The 17,960-nt window shown below is 42.1% G+C and overlaps 1 protein-coding gene across 1 annotated transcript in view; it reads right to left on the reverse strand.

Annotated features, from left to right (window-relative positions):
- The window catches only part of RYR2 (ryanodine receptor 2), a gene marked incomplete at both ends in the record, with an annotated part of 554,680 nt that overhangs the window by 212,280 nt on the left and 324,440 nt on the right, over positions 1 to 17,960 (reverse strand). The window contains 3 exons of the mRNA XM_080717126.1: positions 1,836 to 1,983; positions 5,481 to 5,640; positions 17,370 to 17,453. Coding sequence (XP_080573252.1) covers positions 1,836 to 1,983; positions 5,481 to 5,640; positions 17,370 to 17,453 — 392 coding nt within the window. The remainder of the gene's footprint in view (positions 1 to 1,835; positions 1,984 to 5,480; positions 5,641 to 17,369; positions 17,454 to 17,960) is intronic.

Here is a 17,960-nt window from a genome sequence, read left to right on the forward strand (position 1 = left end):
TTAGCCAGCAGTTATGTAACTGAGCCATCTCATTATGAAATCCTCCTGAGCAACTGACAAGCAGAACCCGTGCTGTGATTCTGAACCCTCTTATTGAGCTACCCTCAAATCCCCACCTCAAAGAAATGCTGAGCTAACAAATACTTGTTACCATTATGTTTGGGGTGGAGTACTTTTTTAACTACTAAAGAACCAATCTATCTCCTTTCTGAAGAGTTCCCTCCCATCATTAACCAAGTTAAATTCTCTATGCTGGGACATGCTTCTCTTGGTAATTTAGCTCTATTTTTCTGCCTGCTCTAAGAACTACGTGGGCAGAACTCTCTTGCTGATCCTTGGCCCCTAGACGTATGGACAGGACACACTATCTAGGTTTTAAAATCAAACAGCAATGAAAATTTCCAATCTGGTAATCAAATTTCATTCAACTAGAATTTTGCAAGTAAGTGCACTTTTACTTCCTTTTTGAAATTCACATAATTGACAAGAAGGTAGCCAAAATGGGGCAAAATATTGTCCTCAAAGGTATTAGACTGTTGAGATTATATAATGGGTGTAAATATCAATCAGCAGAAGCTGTCAGTGTAGTACCTTATCTTAGAACAAAGTTCTCCCAAAAAGTGGACTGAGCAAACATAAGTGAATATAGCTTATCCCTTTAAATTAAAATATATTTTAAATGTATCCATCATTAACAGCCTTTTCTGGCTTTTATTGCAAGTTTCTAGGTACAATGTAAAACGGGTGTTTACCATACTTAACCCTTTACTGTCACCTTGAAAATTCAAGGTCATCATGAAGCCCAGTGTTAAGCATCTGAGCTAGATTATTTCCTCCCTCATTTTCTCATTACTTCTCACACCGTCATTTATTTTATAAATTGAGTGAGTTTGGGTATAGCAACATTTTCCCTTTGTAATTTTCAATGAGCATCAGGAAGGCCATGTTGTGAGAATCCTAGTAATTTTGAAGTAAATAACTTCCAAAATATTTGGAATGAGGCTGAGTGGGCAGGGGAGGGGCAAATAGATAATTATATGTTTATGAAGATACCAACTATATGAATATTCATGACAGAAGAACTGAAAACATGAGCATATAAACAATTGATACATCAGACTATAGAACGATGGGAAATATTTTTTCAATATTTTGTTATTGTAACATCTTTCCAAAGGACAAAAAAATATTGTCACCTCTCCTACCTATAATTAAATACTGCTGATATATCTGAGTATAAGTAATGAAGGTGGAGCCAGGCTGGTGGTGCACGCCTGTAAACTCAGGACTTGGGAGGCTGAGACAGGAGAATCACAGGTTCAAGGACAGCCTCTGCAACAGAGATTCTCCCAGAAACCTAAGCCCTTGTTTCAAAACAAAGGCAAAAAGAAAAATTACAAAGGGTGCTAGAGTCGTAACTCATAGGCAGAATGTCCCTGCATTCAATCTCCAGTACCCCCTAAAAATAATGAATGTGGTATTTTTTGAAAACACTGGTCTCCACTATAAATTTACCCCATCATGAAATCAAATTAGTTTTGGAGCAGGACTGACTGGCGAGTGAGGGGAGATGGCAAATATCAGAGAGGAAAGAACTCATCACAGATTTCTTTTGGAAGCCCCTGTGGTCCCCTGCAGAATCTCTTCGGTACTGAGCCACATCACTGAGAGATGGACCCGATTCTGCAGGTCATCTTTAAGGAGCAGACCACTTTACCCCACTGAGTGAAAGTGCATGCTTAATCTAGAATCTGCTCTCTCTTGTCCTCCCTTTTTCTCTTCAAAGAACTAGGAGAGGGTTTTGCAACCAGAAAGAGGCACAGAAAAACCAGTACCGTGGTCTTGGTCTGGGGCTTCCAGGTTGTAGCCGTAACCCAGCAGCGTTCGCACTGCCTCGCGGAGGCTGTCCTTGTTGGATTTCTTGGTTCGGTCATCCAGGAGGGTGTAGGGAACGAGGCGAGGGTTTCTCCTGTTCTTTACATCCTGTGGGGAGTCAACAAGGAAGCCGTGTCTTCATCAAAGCAATGCTGGCAGCTTTGAAAATGGGGCGCTACCAAATACATCAAGATTCAAAGCACCTTTCACATTTCCTGTCTTCCCAGGCTCCCGAAGATGCTAAAACAACACCTGTATAAAAATTTTAAGTAAGCCAAGCATGGTGGCTCATGTAATCCCAGTATTTGCAAGGCTGAGAGAGGAGGGTCATGGTTTGAGACCAGCCTCAGCTACTTAGCCCATTGCAACCCAGTGAGACCCTGTTTCAAAATAAAGGATAAAAAAGAGGGCCAAGGGTGTAGTTCATAGGTAGAATGTCCCTGGGTTTCATCCCCAGTACTGAAAAAAAAATTAAGCGAACACATAGGTGCATTCATTTTTATTTTTATGATAATAGAGATTGAACCCAGAAGCATTTTATGCCCTCACTACACTTTCCAGCTCTTTAATTTCTTATTTGGAAAGAGAATCTTGATAGGTTGCTGAAAGAGCCTGGCGAAGTTGCTTCAGCTGGCTTTGAAGCCAAAATCCTCTTGTCTCAGCATCTCAAGTACAGGGGTGATAGACACGTGCCACCATGCCTGGCTTGGTGCGTTAATTTAAAATAGGCTCTCAGTGGGATGGGGCGGGGATAAAGACAACGAGGAGATCCAGCTTCGCTGATCTCTAACCTTCTGCCATCTGCCATGGCGTTGGCCACTGGGTTAACTCAGAGGACAGGCGATTTCCTGGTACGGTTCACTGACCAGTCTTTGTACAAGAGCTAAATTAGTCCCTGTCATCCCCATTGACCGAGTCAGAGGACACCAGGCTGCCTTTCCCTCATCAGAGGAAACCTAGCGTGTGACGGACGCACATTCTGTGTTACTGCAATGCTTGGAAAATGTGCAGTAGGTTGACTCTGCCGACCCAAACCAGGCTATCCTGAGAAGTGACCACAGAGCACATAATCGGCTAACTAGGAAAGAGGCATGGGTGTTAAAATGAGGTTAAAACGTTATGGTCAAAGAGTGAGGACAGGATATTGTACTACCTGGGCATAAGGCCGCCTAATTTTAGAGGAAGTATAAGCTGTCCTTGCAGGGATGGGTAGAGATTCCCCGGTCCTACAAGTATCCAGAGCACCAGAACTTAGGACAGTCCTTCCCACTGAGAGTACACTGCGGTACGTGCAAAGTCTGCACATTTCAAAAAGCACCATCAGTTCCTAACTTGCCCTGGCAGAAAGAGGAACTGGGAGACCACTGGTGTGTGTGTGTGTGCCTCTCTCACACACACACACACACACACACACACACACACACACCACGAAGCTGTGGGGGTGGCCAGGAGCAGATCTGGTAAACAGAAGTGAGGAAAAATGTGCCCTCTCTTTTCTTACTTCCTTTACCCAGAGACCCATTTCCCCCTACCTGAACACCTACTGTGCTACCTGGAGCCCAAGCACCTGGTCATTGTAGTGCCACCACACCACCCCCAACAAGCAGCACCAACAAGGGAGACTGCCCAGCATCTCCCTGTCTTTCTTGTATAACACTGGGGATTGAACCCAGGGGCATTCTACTTATGAGCTATATTCCTAGCCCTTTTCATTTTTCACTTTGAAAAGGGTCTGCCTAAGCTGTTGAGACTAGCCTCAAACCTGTGATCCTCTTGTCTCAGCCTCCCAAGTACTAGGATCAATACCTCCTTTTCAACATGGCGCTGCCTCTCAACTCTCCACATCCTCTAGGGGGCCTCTCTCTGTGTTCATGGTACACTGGGAAAGGAACTTTTAAGGGAGCTTCCTGAAACATCCATGCATCCCAACATCTGGGACCAGCTGAGCTAGAAAACAGAGAAACCCAACCATCTCCTGTTCCCAAAGAGTTTACAGTCTAAAGCTCAACTAAATGACCTAAGAAACTGCCCACTGTCACAGGGGAGATGGTGAACAAGGAGTGGGGAGGGGGCTGGGGCAAGGGATGGAGGAACAGCTCACAGGGACCTTCACCAGCTCCAACTGAGCCTTGCAGAAGAGGAGGAGCCTCCTGCCCAAGAAGGAGCCCGAGAGGCAGATGGCAGAGGAACCCTGGGTTGTCTTGAAAGATACATGGTCTTCAAGGCAAGTGAGTCTTCTGCAGTGACCAGCAGACTCCTTATCTCTAGTATAAAGCTCTGATTAGCACGCACATGTGCGCACACACAGCTTGACCAGACTTAGCATTAAGATTTGCATTAGTTATGACCAATTTAATTCAATACAAAAATGTCCTATCATCATATAGGTTAGAGCAAGCCTTACTGTTGTTGTGGTTTTCTTTTTTCTTTTTTTTTTTTTTTTTTTGTCTTTCCAAATAAAAGCCACTAATCTAGAAGAACTTTGGAAACACATTTTCCAAACGTACAATAGGCTAGTAAGGGCATCCTTTTGCCATGAGCCGGCACAAAGCCTTAGATTAAGAAAGTGGGCGCCATCAGCTCTGGGGTGAGATCGCTTGACCTCAGGTCCGGCTGTCCAGCATGCCAGCCATGTTACATCGAGCAAGCTATTCTAAGGCTCTGCATGTGCCACGTGAGGACTATGAACCTTCATAAAACTGTCATGAGAGCTAAAGAAGAGACCCAGGGCATTCTAGGGATAACCAGTCCTTCAGCTATAACTTGGTGTTGCCGGTAGGGTGCTAGGTACAGTTGTCCCATTTTGCAGGCATAAACTCTAAAGTTGAATAATTTTGCTAATGAGGAAAACAGTGGCAGAGAATTTAAGTAGCTAGAGAATTCTATTTAAATAGTAGCATGGTCATTACGGGGCATGGCTAAAATTCACTTTAAACCCTTGGGGGTACACTGCCTCAGTCTCTATTCAATGGCCTGCAGCTGCTCCAGAGCCGATCACCTCTAATGGACAGAAGTACAAGATCACAAATCTCTCCGAATGCTGAAATACAGAAAACCTGTTTTTCACCTACGTTTAACACAAACACCACTGATAGTCATTATATACCCCTCTCCGGGTATTACGACACAGACACTGAGCTGGACGAGTAGTAATTTATGGTCTACCACGTTGCTGAGGGTGTTGGGTAACATGTAATGTGTCAGCATATTACCATTCAGAAAATGCAGAGAAAAAATAATAATAATTCTGGTGTTCATCTGGCCCCAGGGACAGTGAAGGAGGATTGGTGTACCTACCTATAGTGTTCTTCTTTTTTCAACTTATTTCAAAATTCCCTCTTAAATCCGAAAGAATAAAATGTTACAAGAGCATGTTATAAATCACCACTATAGCTCTTTCTCCTGTGCACCTACTATGCCTTCCATGGTAACATTCAGAGCCACAATCATGGTATTCTTCAGCTCAGGGATAAACAGGTGCTTTTGCGCATATGTGCAATATCTGCCTGATATGGGGGTTGAAATAGTCATAACAGCCTCTGTTGAAAAGTATGCTAATGGCCTCTTAGCTCCATCTCAACCTAGGCACCAGGCCTCCTGCGTACCTGCTGGATGCCATACGTCCAGCCCTGCCGGATCCGGTCCCGCGCCCACACGTTGTGAGCGTTTTCCGCCAACTTGTCCACCATTGCTTCCTGCGAAGGAGTGAGTTTTATAAAGCTCAGGTCCATCGGGGCGGGCTTGTACCCACTTGTCAGCTGGTAACTACAAAGCAAAGAAACACATCATTGAGTTTTCATCCAAATTCCTACAACAGGCCTGTCACGGACCCACTGCATGCCAGCTGGTCTGTAGCCCAGTGGTCACGGGCCAGTCAACCAGCCCAAGCCCTTTCACGTCAGCTGATAACCGGTTGGATGGAGAAAGCCATGCACCCTATTTCCATTTTCATGGCAATAAAACAGAAATGAAGTAATTTCTCAGATATGTGAACACTTATTGTACAAGTTTCTAATATAAAGGCGTTTGAGTGATTTAAATCAAAATGTTGATGACCTGTTAAAATATTGGATGGGTTTGAGTCATTTTCCTTCAACTTCCTAATGTTTTATCAAGATAAGATTGGCTTTATTAACGAGTGGATCCTGTTACTATCTGTACTTTATTCTTCGTGGGAAATTCTAACGCATTTGTAATTGAGATTCCTATCACCATCCTTGTTGTATCTAGGAAGCCTTAAATAAGAGGGTAGGAAGGAGAGGAAAATGTCAGCTATGTCATCATGGATAGCATTCCTACATTTCCTCGGAGTTCAAGAAACTCAGAGGCTATTTCTAGACTCTGAGGGAAGAAAAGACCCTAAAGTCTAAGTCTTACTCTTGGGAGAAATGTAAAATTGAATATATTAGGCTGGGCATGGTGGGACACACCCGTAATCCTACTACGCAGGAGGCTGAAACAGAAGAATCGCAGGTTTGAGGGCAGCGTCAGAAATGTAGTGAGAGTCAGCAACATAAAGAGACCCTGTTTCAAAATAAAAATAAAGGGGGCTGGGGGTATAGCTCAAAGATAGACTGCCCCCAGGCTTAATCTCTAGTACCACAGACATAAAGAAGAAAATATGAGATTTTCAGCACGCATGTGTAAGGGCACTGGGCCACGATGCTCATAAATGGCCTCATTCTGTGTTCCTGACAGTGGTCCCAGCGCCCACTGACATCTTCTGTGGTCATTTATTCCCAGTAATCACTTATCACTATTTCATGGTAAAACCTCTCATTTTTATGAATAATTTATCTATAGGCAAAAGCTATAGAATTAACCCTTAAGTAGATTAGATTGGTCTGACACATGGAAAATTATATTAATTACAGGCTTAGTGTCATTCAACACACTAAATTTCTAGACAAGAAATTTTGATCTGTCTTAAATTTGAACTCTGTATACATGGTCATTAACAAAATTATACTTTCCTTTCCTTTTGCATAAATAAGTTACAAACCCAATGTACTTAAACATATCGAAGTCAACCACTAAGCCAAGCAAGGGAAGGAGGGATGGGGAGGGGATGGGGGTGGGAATTGGGTAGGGGTTAAATCAGTGATGTGTACTTGTATGTACACACAAGTTTTTTATCCCAATATGATGTATGAATATAAATATGTACCAATATATGAATATAATATGTACCAATAAAATTTTTTAAAAAAGAAGTTACAAACCTTTTTTAAAGTATCTTATAGATTTTTTTGTTTGTTTGTGGTACTAGGGATTGAAACCAGGGACATTGTACTTTTGAGCTACAGCCCCAGCCCTTTTGCTTTTAAACAGGGTCTTCCAAGTTTTCTGAGAATCTTGCTACATTGCTGGAGCTGTCCTCAAACCTGTAACCCTCCTGTCTGTCTCAGTCTCCCAGGTACTGGGAACAAAGGTATGTGCCACCACAACTGGTTTAGATTTATGTTTCAATAGACAAATCCATAAACTGTGAGCATGGCCACTTATACAAGTTATTTTAGATAATATTCAACAAGGAATCCTCAACACACTGATCTGCTTTCACGCTGACAGTCTAGTTTGCATGTTTGACGCTTTTTGCTGAGGCAGCCATTAGAGCCTGGCATGGCGCCCAGTCTCTGCGTGTCCTCCTTCCCACTTCTCCCTCCCCCTGAGAGTCCACAGCCCCCCAGCACATACACTTTCCAGTCGCCCTGATCTCACCTGGCTGTCAGAGGTCACACAGATGAATGTGGACCTGATATCAGTTTATGAATCACTGATAAGAGATGATGCTCGAAGAGGGAAAGTGCTTCTAGCAGCTTTTTTTTTTCAGGTCTGAGGATGGAACCCAGGGGCATTCAACCTCCGATCTAGCAGTTAATTCTAATGATGGACTGCCCAGCAATAGCTCACGGGCTAGGAAAGTGTTTTATAAAGTTAGGGGGGTAAGAAGATATTTTTGAAAGTTGGAAGGAAAGAAAGAGGTCCATCTAAATAAAAACATCGAAGTTCTACTAATGTGGGAAGATGGATAATACCAACATAAGCGTCTCCCTTTATTTTCTATAGCCTTGCTCTTTCTAGGAAGAGTTTCTTTGGGTTGCTCTTTAGCCAGTGATCTCAGTGAACACTCATGGAGACGTGTTTGAATCAGGTGGTTTGAAGTTGTGTACACTCGTTAGCTTACACGCATTGCACACGTGGACTATTTTACCTGATTGTTCTACAACCCTGTACAACAACAAAATGAAGCTTAAATTCCTCATTGCCTAACTATGGAACCAGCCCGAGATGTCCATCAACACATGAATGGATTACAAAACCATGGGATGTACACACAATCCTACTCAGCCGTAAAGAAAAGTATGCCACTTGCAGGGAAATGGATGGAACTGTAGATAGATGGAAATGGATCAGACTTGGCCTAAGTGGGACTTGTGCTAAGTGAGATTAGTCAGTAGCAGAAAGCTCGAGGACAAATGTTCTCCCTCATATGCAGAAGCTAGAGGGAAAAACTGGGATACAGGAAGGACTTCAGAGGGGGGGGAACCTTAGTGGACTGAAGGAAAATACCTGAGGGAGATGGGAGAGGAAAGAAAGACATCTCAGGGGCCGTGATGCACATACACAGACTTATCAAAGCCGTTCGCTGTGCTGAGCAGAAGGGGGTAGTTTGGGAGAGAGAGTGGGGTAGGAACCAGGGCAGTGTTTGCTGAGTGCTGTACGCATATATTCCTCCATTACCCTCAACTTCATCAAGATGTATGGTTACAACGCACCAATAAAAAAAATTTAAATGGTCCTTTTAAATAATATTCTCATCCAAATTAAAGTTACCACCACTTCATGCAAACCTTAATTTTTCCTTTTGGTATTGGGGATTGAACCCAGGGGGGGGCATTCTACCTCTGAGCTACATCCCCAGCCCTAGTGTTTTTGAAACAGGGTCTCATTTGCTGGAGCTGGCCTGGAACCTGTGATCCTCCTGTCTCAGCCTCCTAGATGGTGGATTACAAGTGTGAACCACACCTGGCTCTTTCACCTACACCTTTTCATTACCTCCACCTCGGTTGTACTTCAATTCATCTTATACAGTAAAAATGAAACAAATAACTTTGAAATTCCTGAATTCAACGGTTTTTGATAAAATCGCTGACATGAATGTGTCACTAACATGAATAAATGCTTTCAACAGTAACTACAAAAATATTATTCTATTTCTAGTACATCTTAACAAAGGAATTATCAAAGCATTTTATCAAAAAAACTTTTAAAAATAACTATAGCTAGGTGTAGTAACAAATACCTGCCATCTCTTTACTTGGAAGGCTGAGACAGGAGGGACCACCAGTTTGAGACCAGCCTCAGGAACTTATAAAGATGCTGTTTCAAACTAAAATATAAAATTGGGCTGGAGATGTAGTTCAGAGGTAACCCAGCCCTGGGTTTGAGTCCCAGTATCACACAAAGTACCTTGACAGATAATGCCAATTTCATCTCATTTATGCCATTTTAGAAGGTGCACAAAGGTCATTTGACAGCTAATATGAATTACTGTCTTGTGATTAAAAAGATCAAAGTCGTCTAAATATGTAATTGACACGGATCTTGGAAGCTAAGTGGTTTCAAAGAACGTTTTAGACTGATTCCTAGAAACTTAAAACAGGATTGTTATAATTCTTGAGAAGTAAAATTCCATAGCCCCCAAATTAATGAAAAATTCTATCATCTAGTTGAGTATATTAACACAAAATACATAAATAGCCCATATTAAAGACATCTACGTATTACCGTCCTCCCGCCTCAAACTTCCTGGGGAAAATGCTGTCAGAACCAGCCACTAGACTGCTGTCTTTCAACCTCTTAGTAGCTGGAGCTATTACTTGCATTAATATGCCAGGTCTATGTCATCAACTGTTATAGTTAGGTATAAAATGTCCTCTCAAGAGCTGGGCATAGTGGTGCACGCTAGTAATCCCGGAGCTTGGGAAGCTGAGACAGTTGGCTCGCACAGCTTCAAAGCCAGCCTCAGCTACTGAGTGAGGCTCTCAGGAATTTAGTGAGACCCTGTTTCCAAATAAAGTATAAAATAGGTCTGGGAATATAGCAGGGAGGTAGAAAAGCCCCTGCGTTCCACTCCCAATACCACCAAAATTAAATAATTTTTTTAAAAGTTTAAAAAAGTCCTCTCAAGAGCTCACTTATTAAAATTCAGGGTTGAAATAATTCAGTCATGAGGGTTGTAATCCCAGAAGTGGACTGTAATGAATTTGCCTGGGGGTACCGAGTGGGCACTGGGTGTGAAGGGGGTCTCCGGGTGGAGCCTTGGGGATTATATACAGCTCCTCCTGCCCCAGCTCACTCACTCCAGCTTCTGGCCTCCACGATGTGAGAACAGCAGTACACTTCTCTTCAATTCCCGCTGCCATACTGAGACATGTGGTCCCCGGCCTCATAAGGACCGAGCCAGAAACCCTAAGAAAATAAGTCTTCTTTCTTCTAAGTTATGTGGTAAGATGTTTGGATTTTGACTATAAGAATGCTGGCCAGATTAACAACCATCCTACAAAAGCAGCTTATGAGAAATATAGATGAAATTCCACAAGTACATCCAATCTCTCCCCTTTCCAAATGTCTACGTTCTTCTGTATTTATTAGCTGTTAGCTTTATTTTGACAAACATAGAACCTAGTAACACAAAATCATAAAAATAGTAAGAGTAATAATTACCCAAACAACTGGGCTTTTTTATAATAAATTTTTCATTAAAATAACTCTGGGAAAAAAACAACAACAAAAAACTGGCCAACTGCCAGTTCTGTTTGCATCAAATTACCAAAGATATAAACACAAAACTTGATAGCACTTGGCCCTGCTGATGATGTGTGGCATTAAGTGGTAATTTAGTTTTGAACTTCAATCTCATTTGACCCTTTTTCCTAAGCAGATACTAGAAACAAGTCCTAGAGAAAAGAATGCTCCATAATTTCACAGAAGGGCCAATTAAAGCAATAGAACGAAAATGTGGCAGAACACCCAAACCAGAAAGCAGCTTTTCCTCCCTTTTTCTCTCTTCCCCCAGCCACATCCACCTCAAGCTTCCTTATTTAGTGTGAATCGAGTTAAATGAAGCTTGAGAATCGTCAAGCTCTGAGAGACGTATGAAAAAATGCGAAAAATGGCGTCTGTGTGCAGTGGATGTGAGCTGTAAATTTCAATACCCCGTCAGCCCTCAGTGCCTGACAACAAATGAGAAAACTTCAGATGGCTGCCCACCGGGGACACACAGGACAAGTTTTGCTGAGAGCGCATCCACTAGAAATAAACACCCGGCGGACAAATTCACAGAGAGGGGCAGCTAATATTCAAAAGCCAATCTCCCGAAAACAAACACAGAAGAATTCATTTTGAAAAAGAATCTGGGGAAAGGACAGGGCATCTCGCCCTTCTGTTCCACTTCCCTGTATGCTTGTTTTAAAGTCAACGTCTAATGTGATGTGTACCCCATAAACTTTTTTACTCAAAGGCCTTTCAGTTACTCCCATGACTCTCTCCAAACAGGACGGAAGTATCTGCCACCTCAAGAAAGCGTCATTGAAAGAGAGGGACCCAAGAAAAAGCTACTTTTTGCTTCTGGAATTTTTAAATAGCTTTGAAAACCCCAATGCAGAGACGCCAGTTTGGAGAGAAGGCTCCTGGGGCAGGGGGAGAAGGGAGGAGGGAGGAGGAAAGGGAAGAGAGAGGAGAGGAGAGGGAAGGAGAGGAGGGGAAAAGGGGGAGAGAGACAAACTGACAGAATTAATATAATACTGGATATGAGAACAAATGTGTGGAGCCTCGCTATGTTGCTAGGGTAGTCTTGAATCTGCAATCCTCCTGGTCTCATTCTCCCAAGTACTGGGATTACAACCAGGCGCCACTCTGCTCAGCTTCAATGTTTTTCTTGCTATACTGAACAAGGCCTTTATGTCCATCCCAAAGGATGAACAGGAAGGGTCAAGAATCCAGGGTCTTCAAGCTAAGACAGGCTGAGATTCCAGAGCTAGAGGCGGGGAGAGTCAGGAAAGGAGTTTCTCCCCACCCTTGCCCACATGGTGACTGGTAGATAACCACAGAGCCAAAGGTCAACCTGTCTCCTGCTTCCCAGGTGGCACCTAGGAAAATGGCCAGGACCCATCATTCACAACCATAACCCTTGCACACTATGGCTCACGCAAACAGATGTGGTGAAAAATCAAGTCTAGGTTATTAGGCTGAAGAAACCCTTCCTTTCTCCAATGCGTGGCAGCTCCACCATGCCAAAGAGAGGCAGACGAGGCTTCCAAACGTAGCCAGAGAGGCATGGTACTGATGGGACACAGAAAAGCAGTGGTTGAGGCAGGTGAGGACGGCCCCATGTAGACCCTTCCTACACAATGGCTGATTCATCTTACCTACTCTCTAGCATTTCAATACATGAATCTAGTTTCAGATTCTTTAAGTTCATAGACTCAAGTTCTATTCAATTTGTTGCTGTTATAATCCATGTACAATGCACGTTCTTTTTAGGTTCCTTTGCCAAAGTTTCCCTAAGGTTTATGTCTAAATAAAAAATTAATAGCTAGGCATGGTGGCGCATGCTTGTAATCTCAGCATTCAGGAGGCTAAGATAAAAGGACCGTGGTTCGCGGATAGCTTCAGCTACTGAGGCCCTTTGCAACTCAGTGAGACCCGGTTTCAAAATAAAGAAAAAAATAGGGCTGGGGGTATAGTTAAGAGGTGGAATGTCCCTGGGTTTCATTCCCAGTACTGCAAAAAAAAAAAAAAATCAAATTGAGTCCTTTTCAAGTTTATAAAATCAGGCTCAATTAATCTCCCAAGTGGTTGTGTCAATTTATAGTCCCACCCAAGTATTTACTTTTTTCTCACCTTGGTGGGGAGAGTGCAATCGTTTCTCATGGTGATTTTAATTTGCATTTCCTTAATAGGAAGGTTGAGTGTCTTTGATTCATTTTTGGGGTATGCAAGTTTTCTCTTATGAATTATCTCTTCATATCCTTTACTCCTTTTCTTTAGATATCTTTTAATTTTAGGAGTTCTTGATATAGTTCCATATATTTTTACATTTAGTTCATAATATTCTTTGATTTATGAATATTTTCCAATCTAATCAAGTTTATTTAACTTTTTACCTGCCAGAATGTGTGGAACTCTTACCATGTAGTAGGGTTTTATTTTGTTTTAAACAGGGCCTGGGCTTGGATCTGTGATTCCCCTTTCTTAGCCTCCCAAGAAAGGGGATTTTAAAAATTTGGGGCACTGGAATCAAAAAGTCCAGGCCCTTTATCGAGTAGATATTTCGGTGTACAGAACATTAAAACTAAGCAAATAAATAACATCAGGCACTTAAGTATGATTAGAAAAATAAAGTAGGGTAATGAAATGATCATAGCATTACAGATAGGATATTTAGGAGAGACCTCTAGAGGACGATTAGATTAGATTAATGATTGAAATGAAGTGAGGGTTTGTGCTTTTCCTGATTTAAAAAACCACCACAACAATTCTTCCTTGTGCTAAGGTCATAAAGAGCTTGTGACCTTCAAAAAGTTCTTTGTTTTAATGCAACTACAATTGAATTATCTAATTGTTACCTTCAAAAAGTTCATTTAATGCAATTAGATTTGAATCTGCAAATGTCTGTGTACAATATAAAGTGGAAATCTAACATTTTTCTCCCCCCATTTTGTGATTATCTAAGCACCATTCGTTGAACAGTCTATCATTTTCCCATTTATTACATTTCAGCGTGTGCACGTGTGCATTTTGGAAACTCCGCTTGACATCAAAGGAGATGCATGTTTTCTATCCTTGGCATTTTTTAATGTTTATGTTGGTGTTTACAACTTTAATTTTATCAGACTACATCCAACTGCATCCATTCCACCTGAAGTGCATTCCACCAGTGCCCTATAACCTTCCCTTTTTATTTTTGCTATTGTAAATAATGTTGCTATGAGGAATAGTTTGCCTGTTTGATATATAAACACTCCCTAGGGCATAGTTCCAAGAGGGGAACCGCAGAGTAGGGAGGTGTGTGGACGACCCATTTGGTGCAATGATGTCCAGTTGCCATAGAAACGGGTATGAAAGCATCCCCGCTTGTAGGTTTGCACTCTCCTACATCCCTGCTGATGCCTCTTTTCAATTCCCCAATTTTTCAAGTAGAATAGAACAGCATCTCATGCAAAATTTACAAACGGCATCAACCGCAGGTCCAAGCGGTTTTCAGGTAATGGCGTCACCTTTTCTATTCCCCACCTCTGCTCAGATAACGCAGATACTGAGCCCGACACAAATACGAGCATCAGTTAAGAAGGAGCACGGTGCCTGGGCCTGAGTTCTTCAATGAGATAAGGGTATTGCAACTTCTGCCCCGTGTTTTAGATTTAAAACAGAATTGAGATGGTTGTTTCATACGCATACGCTAACCCATTTAATTCCACTGAAAATAACTATGACAAAAGGTATTTTAGCTGATTGTTTTCATAGTAAAACAAACAGAGCATAGGATAAAAATAACTTATAAAATATATTATGTTTCACAGGTAATATGAAATGATTATTTCCATTTTTTATGCATGTCAAAGAGTAACCAGTAATCTTGCTAAGTTGTTGCTTTGGGATTTTTTTATAGTGGCTTTTTTTGTTTAGTGGTACCTAAGGTTTAATGATATTTTGTGTGTGTGCGTGTGTGTGTGCGTGTGTGTGCGTGTGTGTGTGTGTGTGTGTGTGTGTGTTTTGGTGGTACTGGGGTTACTGGAAACCCCTTCTACTTCTGGGCTATACTCCCAAACCTATTTTTATACTTTTTTTTATTTGGAAACAGGGTCTCTTAGGCCAACGAGGCTGGCTTCAAACCTGCGTGATCCTCCTGTCTCCGCCTCCCAAGCGCGGGGATTACAAGCGTGTGCCACCACGCCCAGATTTTGTGTGCTTATATTGGTGCATTATAGTCACATTATATAACAGCTTTTTCATATATTTCCCGAATATTAGTGAATGAATGATGTTAAGAGGGTAATAAATTCTTTGGCAACTTAGTTTTGTGTGGTACTGGGGGTGGAAACCAGGGTCTTTTCTACCTCCAGGCTACACTCCCAGACCTATTTTATACTTTATTTGGACACAGGGTCTCAGTTGCTGAGAGCCTCACTAAGTAGCTGAGGCTGGCTTCGAATCTGCGCGATCCTCCTGTCTCAGCCTCTGGGATTACAAGTGTGCGCCACCACGCCCGGCTAATTTAGGCAGTTTTAAGGTTTTGTTTTTTCTTTGAAAACACTGAACAAAGACATAATTGGATTGCCACTTGGAAGATCATCAAACTTGAGTCATAATAAATAGCTTCAGTTTCGGATTCACTGAATTATCTTTTTAATAACAAAAATTATGCATGTGAACAAAAAATGCAATGGATCTTGCAGTCTGTCTTTAAGAGGAGATGACTGTCAAATCTAAGAATCTTACTCAATGGCCTGAGCCACTTCAGGGGAGAAATAGACTAAAAATACAGTTCAAAGAGAAATACCTAATGATGCAAAACTCTGTTAATGATGGCTTCCTGTCATTTTTCAGTAAATTCTGGTGCAAGATATCTAATACCTGTAAATCTTCTGATTAGATACACTTAAATCTGATTTAAAGCCAGGTGTGGTGGCGCAAGCTTGGAATCCCAGTACTTGGGAGGCTGAGATGGGAGGACTGTGGTTTGCAGACAGCCTCAGTGACCTCTCGCTACTTACTGAGACCCTGTTTCAAAATAAAAATATAAAAAAATAAGACTGGGGTGTAACACAGAGGTGGAATGTCCTTGGGTTCCATCCACAGTACCACACACAAAAAATTTTAAAATGTGATACACCAAAATGTCAGTATATCCTGCGTCTGGTAGCATGGGCTTGTATCCCAGTGACTCAGAGGCAGGAGGATGCCAAGCTTGAGGGTAGCCTGATCAACTTAAGGAGATCTTATTTTAAAATGAAAAATAAAGGCTGGGGGTGTAGCTCAGTGCTAGAGGACTTTGGGGTTTAGTCCCTGGTATTGCAAACAAAATGTTATATGTGAAATGTATCAAAATAGCACTTCCTTTTGATCTGTTTACACTTTTAGAGGGCAAGCTTAGAACCTAAAAACATTCAAGGTGATATCAAGCTTTGGTAACTTCTTTCTGGAGGTAGCTGAGTTGAATTTTCTAGAGCCTGCTGATCCCAGGACAGCCATGTCTGCATTTTCAGAGGAGACACACAACTTCTACTTGAATTTGATATTCATCTGGCATGATGTGAAGCCTGGGGAGATGGACAGAGGTAACAGGGTGGCTGCTTTGCTCTTATCTGCCTGATGTGATGGGACCCCATTTCCAGACCTGCTACCTGCAACCCATGGTCTCAGCAAAGCGGCTTGAACATTTTCTTTAAAATCAATGAGGAAAAAGTAACAGCAGGGAACAGCGACTATTCATGGTGTGCTTGCTCCTGGAGTACATAAAGCTCCTGGGATCAGAGGGGAGGGTGTATCATCAAGGATCATCAGCAGGTGAGAAATCTGAGGTCTACAGAGGTAGGCACTGTCACAGATACAGGCAAGAGGGCAGCAGATGGCAGGTTCCCACCGCAGGCATCTGTTCTATGTTCTCAACTTCAAATGGGTTTGATGATACTGTGTAGTCATTCCTCAAACATGCTTATGCTTTTTTTTTTTTTTGCAATACTAGCAATTAAATCAAGGCATATTCTACCTCCAGCTCCACACCCAATTTTTTAATTTACATTTTGTTTTGTTTTTTGTTTATTTTGGTTTTGTGGGTCTGGGGTTGGAACCCAAGGGGAGCTACACCTCCTGCCCTATACTTTATTCTTTATTTTGAAACAAGGTCTCACTGAGTTGCAGAGGGCCTCACTAAGTAGCTGAGGCTGTCCGCAAACCGCGATCCTCCAGTCTCAGCCTCCCAAATGCTGGGATTACAAGCGTGCGCCACCACGCCCGGCTTACATTTTGTTTTGAAACAGGGTCTTATTAGGTTACTGACAGTCTCACTACATTGCTGAAGGTGTCCCCAATCCTGTCTAAGCCTCCCAAGTACTGGGATTACAGGTGTGTGCCACCACACCTAGCTTGTTAGTACATTTTTTACAAATGCAAATAAAATTATAAACAACTTTTGGTAGAAAATGGGAAGTTACATATATAACTAGAAATATGAATATACTGTTCACACATACACACACACCAGAATAATACACTTCTTAGGAAGTACTCCAACACATTGTAAGCGACATTGTAAGACAACACACTGTCTCTTCTCTCAACAACATGACAGCCAACTGTCCCCCCGGTAGACTCGAGGGAGCCTCTGCTGTAATTCAGCTCATATTTTATAATTTAAATGTGAGCCCGGCATTTGGGTCTCAAAGCTACACCCAGATCACTGTACATCATTTAGTCGTTCAACTTACTTTTTGGGGAGCTTCATTTTCTTTACTTTTTCTTCGGCATGTTCGTCTGATATCCCCACGTGGCACCCCAGGGCCAACAATGTCCTGCAAGACAGCGAGAGCTATGAGCTTCCAGCGAGTCTTCCCTCGTCCCCAGAGTGACAGAGGTAACTCAGACACCTTCCATCTAGAAAGCAGAGCACAGTCTGTAACACCAGGCTGCGTGGGGGTTAAACACCATTCTAAGATGACTTTCCAAACCGAGTTATTTAACTGGAAATCGAGACCTGGAGTTTGGAAAGGATTGTATGATCTGACAGTAAAAATCAGAAACAACTACTTCGGCCACAGGGTACCCTGGGGAACATCACGGGCAAATTCTAGGAACTGTGCTATTCTGAAGAAGGTGTTAGGGTTGTGTGGTACTGTGCCATCCGCAGGTGACAATTTGGGTCTAATGGAGTTTGTCAACAATTTACAAAATAAAGTCACGGAAGAAGCATCAGAAAGTTATGTTTACATTAAATCACACCTCAGTCGACAAAAAAAAGCCATGATCATCAGAAAGGAATGTTCACGTTAATCATGCCTCAGTCTAAAACAAGAGAATAA

This window comes from Muscardinus avellanarius (genome assembly GCF_963383645.1).
Source record: "Muscardinus avellanarius genome assembly, chromosome: 20".
In the NCBI taxonomy this organism is placed as follows: Eukaryota; Metazoa; Chordata; class Mammalia; order Rodentia; family Gliridae; genus Muscardinus; species Muscardinus avellanarius.